Source organism: Pundamilia nyererei, unplaced genomic scaffold (assembly GCF_000239375.1).
Source record: "Pundamilia nyererei isolate P.nyererei 1_Seehausen unplaced genomic scaffold, PunNye1.0 scaffold00268, whole genome shotgun sequence".
Classification (NCBI taxonomy): Eukaryota; Metazoa; Chordata; class Actinopteri; order Cichliformes; family Cichlidae; genus Pundamilia; species Pundamilia nyererei.
The window spans coordinates 214,364-222,721 of record NW_005187669.1 but is presented as its reverse complement, the minus strand read 5'-3'; the positions used below and the strand labels follow the sequence as shown (position 1 = coordinate 222,721).

General features: G+C 45.7%; 1 protein-coding gene across 1 annotated transcript in view; it reads left to right on the top strand.

Moving 5' to 3' along the window:
* The first annotated feature begins 452 nt into the window (after positions 1–452).
* Positions 453–8,358, top strand: part of LOC102201880 (uncharacterized) — a 14,338-nt gene continuing 6,432 nt past the window's right edge. Inside the window, exons 1-3 of the mRNA XM_005750307.2 lie at positions 453–532; positions 740–1,015; positions 2,292–2,543. Of these exons, the coding sequence (XP_005750364.1) occupies positions 472–532; positions 740–1,015; positions 2,292–2,543 (589 nt within the window). The 5' untranslated portion in view covers positions 453–471. The remainder of the gene's footprint in view (positions 533–739; positions 1,016–2,291; positions 2,544–8,358) is intronic.

Here is an 8,358-nt window from a genome sequence, read left to right as displayed (position 1 = left end):
TTAACTATGTAACATGGGGGAGGCTGCGAGCTGTCTCAGCCTCCTGCATCAGCTGGGAGCTCGAGCGAGCGTATCCAGCCGGCCACAAACTCCACGTCGCTCCTGAGCACGCTGCGCGTCCAGCACAGCTGCAGCTAGCTCTGTCTCACCAGAGGTTTCCACACCATCTGGTCCATTTGCGTCTCCGCCCGACCGGTCATCAGCGCCCTGTCCCACTCTGCTCCTGGGTCTCTGCTGCCATCAGCCAGTTTCTGGTGCAGGTTTCTTTAAAGCCTCTTTGTGTTTCAGAAGTCACACTTCCCTGAACGCCTTTAGCACCAACACTGTATTTGCACACGTTCATGCGCACAAAACAGGAAACACTATTAAAAGACAGTGAGAGGTGTTAAGGCCGTTCCTAAATAACTCCTGATCCTCTTCTCATGAAGAAAAGATGAAGTCAGAGTTTAAATCTTTTCTGTCTGTATCAGGATGGCAGCAAACATCTGCTGCTGTCTTTTTGCCTTTCTCCTGAGCTGTAAAGTCACTGCAGGTAAGAACCGTTTACATTCATTCTGAACATGTTGACCTAAATGTTTAAACTTGTTCTTTACACCTTAATGATAAGTTTGCATATTGAAGCCTGTGTCAGTGGTGTGTGGTGCAGCTGATTTAATTTAAAAAACCTCAGTAAAGATTGAATCTTAATCCAGCTGCAGCCAAATGTTCACTTGTATTTTTATGATATTGTGTTTTGCAGGTTTGATGCATGAAGTGGCTGAAGAAGAGCGCTCCGTTGTTCTGAGGTGTCCTCTCTCCGAGGAGCGCAGAGTGACGTGGAGCAGAGAGAGAAATGACAGCAGAGAGGAGATCCTGACAGCCGATGGCGGACGTTTAATAAGACACGATGACATCACCAAGCAGTACACTGCATACGACGACCTGTCGCTCTACATTTACAGAGCTGCTGTCTCGCACTCGGGAACCTACTTCTGTGACGATAAAGCTGCTGTGGCGCTCACAGTGATCCCGTCAGGTGACGTCAAACTTATTCGATTTTTCAGTCTTCAGTTGGGTTTTTCCCAACATGATCTGGATATTTTCTCAGTGCTGAGGTCATAACAGTCTCTGAGTCAGATGTTGCTCACATCTGAGCAGTCAGTGTGGGTCAGAGGTTAGCTTAGCTTCCCCGCTGATATCACCTGCTGGGCCAAAACTGGCTGCACTGGTGCAACTACAAAAACTGATAAATGGTTAAGAAATGACACGATGTCTTCTCCACATACCGAGAATTATTGTTATAGTAGTAGTTTATTATTAGGAAAGCCTGCTTTTCAAAAGAAACCCTTATGACGTTGCATCGTTATGTAAATTTCCTGTACATCTAAATTTGCATAATGAACGTTGGCTCACTGGTGTGGCTCTGCTGGTGAGCAGGTAACATGTGCCGCACGGCCCAAGTGTAGCTGCGTGTCTGCCACAAAAAGCATCTGAAACAGCACAGAGTAGAAACGCTTTGCCTCTCTGACCGTTACATCAGCCTAGGCTTATCAGAATCAGAATCAGAATCAGAATGGGGTTTATTGCCAAATGTTGAGCAGGTTTACAACATTAGGAAATTGCTGCGGTGCTTCAGTGCAAACATGGTGTCATGAATAACACTTAAATAGACATGGAAAAAATACACAAAATGCACAACACGCTGCAGTCTCTGTTTGTCCCTGATAGTGGCTCCAGCGTACCACACGGTGATGGAGGAGGTGAGGATGGACTCGATGATTGCAGTGTAGAACTGCATCATCGTCCGTGTTGGCAGGTTGAATTTCTTCAGCTGCCTCAGGAAGTACATCCTCTGCTGGGCTTTCTTAATGACCCTGAACTCAGGTCTGAATATGTGAGGTCATGTGACCATGTTTCTCTGTCTCTCGAGAACATTTCATTTTGTTTAGAGAGGTGCACTGAAGGTGGAAGACAGGAGTGGCAGAGAAGTGAGGGTGGTGCGACTCATGTATAAGAGCAGAGAGACGGGTGTGAAGGTGCAGGTGGGATTACATCAGGGATCGGCTTTTAGCTCCTTCCTGTTTGCAGTGATGGAAAGACTGACAGATGAGGTCAGGCCGGAGTCTCTGTGGACTCTGATGTTTGCAGACGACACTGTAGTCTGCAGTGAGAGCCTGGAGAGGTGGAGGAGAGCCTGGAGCAGGTGGAGGAGAGCCTGGAGAGGAGAATGAAAGTCAGAAGACAGACCGAATGCATGTGTGTGAACCTTAGACAGGTGCTGACCCCGTAATGTTCATGTTTACTGTGCACAGGAACAATGAGACTCGCTGTTGTCGGGGGGAGGAACGTCACCCTGAGATGCCCTCATGCTGGTCGAAGATCAGGAAGTCCATCGTGGAGCAGAAGTTTTGCTGGAAAACAACAGATAGTCTGCCCTCATGCTTCCACTGTGGGCCAGATGTTGATTATTCCAGATGTTCAGCTTGCTGACTCCGGACTGTACCACTGTAATGGAAAACCAGCTGCTTATCTAAAAGTGATCAAGGAGGAGAAATCTGACAGCGGTGAGAATAAGACAGTGAATATAAAATATCTCATGGTAGTGACCTTGGGGCGGGGTGTGGTTTGTGGCTCAGCTGCCTGGGAGGGGTGGAGCAATGGATTCAGGGTGTGGTGTCAGGGGAGGTTTACTCACACACGTGACCTAATTATCCAATCATGTTGCTGGGACCTGAGATACCTGTGTGTGACACAGAAGGAGGGCAGCTGGAAAATAAAAGACATTTAAAAAGTGCAACTCTGCTTGGCCAGATGGCCATGCAGCGGCCATGCAGCGGCCATGCAGCAGCCATGCAGCAGCCATGCAGCAGGAGCAGCCTCCAACCTGCGATGTGACCTGAAAAAATCTGAAATGAGAGGAGGGTCAAGTATGAAGGAACGTGTCACGGTCCTGGGTCGGTGACCCAGTGTTTTGTGTTTTTGAATTATTATATAGCTTTTGAGTTCATGATTTATCCCCGCTCGTCTCCCAGTTTCTCTCAGGAGAGCATCTGATCTGTCAGGGCTCTGTGTGCAGGCGCAGGGAGAGGAGGACCCTGAATACAACTCCAAACCTCAGCTTTATTGCTGGCACGGAAACAAAACATGAAGTGAACACTGAATACTGTCACAGGCATAATCTGATGGTACGACGCGACACAGGAGGGAGACACAGCTGGGAGGGATTGGACTAACGAGACGGGGAGCAAAGCTGCACACACTAACATAAGACAGACTTTCACAATAAAACAGGAAACCACTAAACAAAGACGCAGACACGACACAGAGAGACAGACTACACACTGAACTAAACCTGTGATAAACATGAGAACACAAAAGCTAAGAACCTAAGAAGTCTTTCCGTTGGTCTGAGGGTGGTACCCAGAACTGAGGCTGACCTGGTCCCCTAAAGAGCAAAATGACTTCCAACCCTGTGATGTGATCTGGGGTCCTCTGCTGGAGGAGGTGATCTTGGATTGAGCTTTTGTGGCGCTTGAAGATGAAGCGACCAAAAGTTTAGCGGTTTCAGTAGCTGTGGGGAGTTTGTCCAAGGCTATAAAGTCAGTGGCTTTGGAGAATCTATCAATTACAGAGAGAATTACGGATTTACCTGCCGAGATGAGCAAACTGGTGACGAAGTCCAGACAGATGTGTGACCAAGTGCAAGAAGGTATGGCTAATGGCTGCAGTAGTCTGGTTTTGCTCCTGGTGCAGGTCTCGCAGGCGGAGACGTACTCCCGCGCACGTTTCCCACCAGAAGTGGCGCTTCGGTAAGGCGATGGTTCAACCTGCTCTGTGGTGACAGGAGAATTTAGATATGTGAGTCCGAACGTGGGAACAAAACGGCGATCTGGAAGTTGGAGGAGGTCAGGGTTAGGGGAGCGCATCTGTAACCGGAAGGTCGCCGGTTCGATCCCCGGGCTCTCTGTCCTGGTCGTTGTGTCCCTGGGCAAGACACTTCACCTACCGCCTGCTGGTGTTGGTCAGAGGGGCCGATGGCGCGATATGGCAGCCTCGCTTCTGTCAGTCTGCCCCAGGGCAGCTGTGGCTACATCTGTAGCTGCCTCCACCAGTGTGTGAATGTGTGTGTGAATGAATAGTGGCATTGTAAAGCGCTTTCGGTGCCTTGAAAAGCGCTATATAAATCCAATCCATTATTATTATCATCCCGTAGAGCCTGCCGGATGCTCTCCTCGATTCTCCAAGCAATGAAGGCCATTCGACAGAAAGCTGGGAGCACTCTATCCCAAAAAGTTGATTCTGTTCATCTGGACGTTGTGTTGTCAGTGGCAGAAACATTTTATCATCATCCAGGTGACTTCTTCAGCCTCGGCTGAAGAAGTCACCTGGATGATGATAAAAAAAAACTTTATAAACAGGACATTTGCATAATAACTGAAACTAGCACAACTGAATGAACCATGGGCTGTGAGGTCAGTGCCTGGATCATTAACATGTGGTTGTCCTTCTCTCCTGGATCAGCTGGAGCTTTCTTTAGGAGCCTTCCCAGCTTTGACAAAAGTCCAGCTGGGATAACCACACTTACTCAGGGCCTTCTTGATGTTCTTCTGCCTCCCTGGCTGCTGTGTCAGTGGGGATGGTGTTCGCTCTGTGTTGCGTCCTGATGACGCCCAGTTTGAGCTCCAGTGGATGATGAGAGTCAAACCTTAGATACTGATCAGTATGTGTAGGTTTACGGTACACGTCAGCTTGTAGATGTCCCCCACTACTGATGGAAATCTCACAGTCTAAGAAGGCTAACCTGCCCCTGTTCATATCCTCCCTGGTGAATTTGATGTGTCGGTCCACCGAGTTAATGTGATCCGTGACATGTGGAACGTCCTGAGATTTGATTGTCACCCAGGTGTCATCCACATACCTGAACCAATGGCTTGGTGGTGTTCCAGGATATGAGAGACAAAATGAGTAAAAAATTTTCATTTTTAAAGAATTTATTTGCAAATTATGGTGGAAAATAAGTATTTGGTCGCCTACAAACAAGCAAGATTTCTGGCTCTTACAGACCTGTAACTTCTTCTGTAAGAGGCTCCTCTGTCCTCCTCTTGTTACCTGTATTAATAGCACCTGTTTTTGCTCGTTATCAGGATAAAAGACACATGTCCACAACCTCAAACAGTCACACTCCAAACTCCACTATGTCCAAGACCAAAGAGCTGTCAAAGGACACCAGAAACAAAATTGTAGACCTGCAGCGGGCTGGGAAGACTGAATCTGCAATAGGTAAGCAGCTTGGTGTGAAGAAATCAACTGTGGGAGCAAGACCACTGATAATCTCCGTCGACCTGGGGCTCCATGGAAGCTCTCACCCCGTGGGGTCGATCACATGAACGGTGAGCAAAGATCCCAGAACCACACGGGGGGCGCGAGCGAATGACCTGCAGAGAGCTGGGACCAAAGTAACAAAGGCTAACGAAGCCGCCAGGGACTCAAATCCTGCAGTGCCAGACGTGTCGCTCTGATTAAGCCGGTGCACACCCAGGCACGTCTGAAGTTTGCTAGAAAGCATTTGGATCCAGAAGAGGACTGAGAGAATGTCATATGTTCAGATGAAGCCAAAATAGATCTTTTTGCTAAAAAGTCTAATTGTTGTGTTTGGAGGAGAAAGAATGCTGAGTTGCATCCAAAGAACAGCATACCTGCTGTGAAGCATGGTGGGAACATCAGGCTTTGGGGCAACAGTGCAGAGGTGGGACCAAGTCATTGTTTTGCAAGTCTCATGTAAGTCTCAAGTCTTTATCCTCAAGTCAGAGTCGAGTCTCAAGTCACTGTAAAAGTCCGAGTAAAGTCACAAGTCTGAAACTTTTGAATTTCAAGTCTTAAAAAGAAAAAGAAAAAAGCATGTTGCAGTTATGCTAAATGTAAATATTAGACCGTGTGATTTTTAAATCTGTGTTTTTCTCAACACATGACAAAATAGTGAACTTAGAAAATATACACAAATTGTGAAATTGCACCTCTTTAAAATGCAGCTCAATTAAACCTAGCTCCAAGAATAGTTTTCACCGACAGTTCTGAGATAAGCTGCATGTTATTCTTGGATGCGGTTGTAGGACCGGCTTTAAAATCACATGACAAAAATATCATACATATTAAAAAAAACTGTATCACCAACGTAGCCTGGACAACATTTGCCAGTTAGATGAAGTCATGAAGCCCCGCCTACCGTTCTTTATGCAACTCCAACTGCTGGAAGTTGTTCCATCTCTGTCTGTGATTCTCTGCTTGCATGTTTTGCATATTGCGTTTCGGTTTTTTGTTGACTACTTCATAGTTTATGTACCTGGAAAAAATAACATTTTTGAGCGTTTTTTTTCTTCTTAAAAAAAAAATCTGGTTAATTTGATTGGCTGTGCTACAGCTCACGCACACATACGTACGGAGTGTGGTTGGAATAAATGAATCAATGAATTGAATTAATGATGCACACTTTCTATATAATATGCATGTTAAATTTTATATTTGGGGTGAAATATCAAGTCTTTTCAAGTAAACCGGTTCAAGTCCAATTCAAGTCCCAGGTCATTGGTGTAAAAGTCCAAGTCAAGTCACAAGTCTTAGAACATTTTTTCAAGTCAAGTCTAAAGTCATAAAATGAATGACTCGAGTCCAAGTCATGTGACTCGAGTCCACACCTCTGCAACAGTGTGTGAAAACCTCGCTAAGACTTACAGGAAACATTTGACCTCTGTCATTGCCAACAAAGGGTATATAACAAAGTACTGAGATCAACTTTGGTTACTCACCAAATACTTATTTTCCACCACGATTTACAAATCAGTTCTTTAAAAATGAGACGATGTGATCTTTGTCCTCATTTTGTCTCATAGTTGACGCATACCTGTGATGGAAGAACTCTCTCATCTTTTGAAGTGGGAGAACTTGCACAATTGGTGGCTGACTAAATGCTTTTTTGCCCCACTGTAGCTGTGGCGTAGTGTGTTTGTTCACAGAAAAGTAATTTTCACTTTCCAGTACAGACACAGTTTTGTTGTTGTCGGTAGTCAACAACAAATCCTGAGGAAATATTAACAGGAAACATTAATATTCATTTCCTATAAAAAGACTCTGAGATGTGCAGAAGATGTGCGTGTAAACCACACAGTTCCTGTAAACCACACAGTTCCTGTAAACCACAAAGTTCCTGTTCTCAGCAGAAACAGAAGCCTGGGTCAGCTGTTGCAGTTATTTCAGTGCATCAGGATGTGGGTGAACATTTGCTGTCTTTGTGCTTTTATTCTGGGCTCTGATGTCTCTGCAGGTACAGGCTTCTAACACTCCGCCTTTCATGTGTAAACAGATAATTTGGTATTGTTAGATATTTTCATAGATTATGTTTCACAGATTTAATCTATAGAGAAGCTGAGGAGCAGCAGCCCATCACTCTGCCCTGTCCTCGCCCTCAGGGCAACGTGACCTGGAGCAGAGAGACAGAAGGGAGGAAAGTTATCATACTTACAGTTTTTAATGACGGTGTAATGAGACACGATGATCCAGGAGAACATTACCATGCATTCGTGGATAAGTCACTGCACATTCGTGGAGCTGCTGTCTCAGACTCTGGAACATACCTGTGCAATAACGAAACGGCCGCAGAGCTGAGGGTGATCCCGTCAGGTAACGTCAAACTTTCACTTCCCTTTTTCTGTTTTTGAATCTTAAACCCACACGTAATATTAGAATCGTTTTCTGTTGACATGTCCCAGAGAGGATGTGAATAACTGTCCTCTTCATGACGTGATGCACTTTAGAAAGCGCTGTTACAAAGGTAGATTTTCACTTCATTGCTCTCTACTGTAAGTCGTGCAGAGTTACATGTTGAGACTGAATCACCTCACATCTGTACAGTAAGCCAGTCAGCATAGACCCCAATGAGGACTGGACACAGAACAAACCGAGTTCGACTGTTCACGTGAACCAGCTTTTTGAGTATTTTGTATTTTCTAATGTTAGATTCAATTAACACAAAGTTCTGGTGTTATTATTTGGTTATGGTTAAGTCGAGTATTGTTCTAGTTTATGTTTAATCAATGTCCAGGTGTTCACGAGTCTTTTCCTGTTTGTGAAGTCTGATCAAACAGTGACCCCACATGCCGCTGACACTCTTGTTCACAGTCTGGATCGATTACTGCAGCTCTCTTCTTTTGGTCTTAGTCAAAAATCTATCCATGAGCTTCAACGTATCCAGAACTCTGCTGCCCGTATTATCACCAGGACCCCTTCTATGCACCACATCACCCCTGCTCTTTTAACAGGAAGAAACCTCCGGCAGAACCAGGCTCAGGGAGGGGCGGGGCCATCTGCTGTGATTGGTTGGGGTGA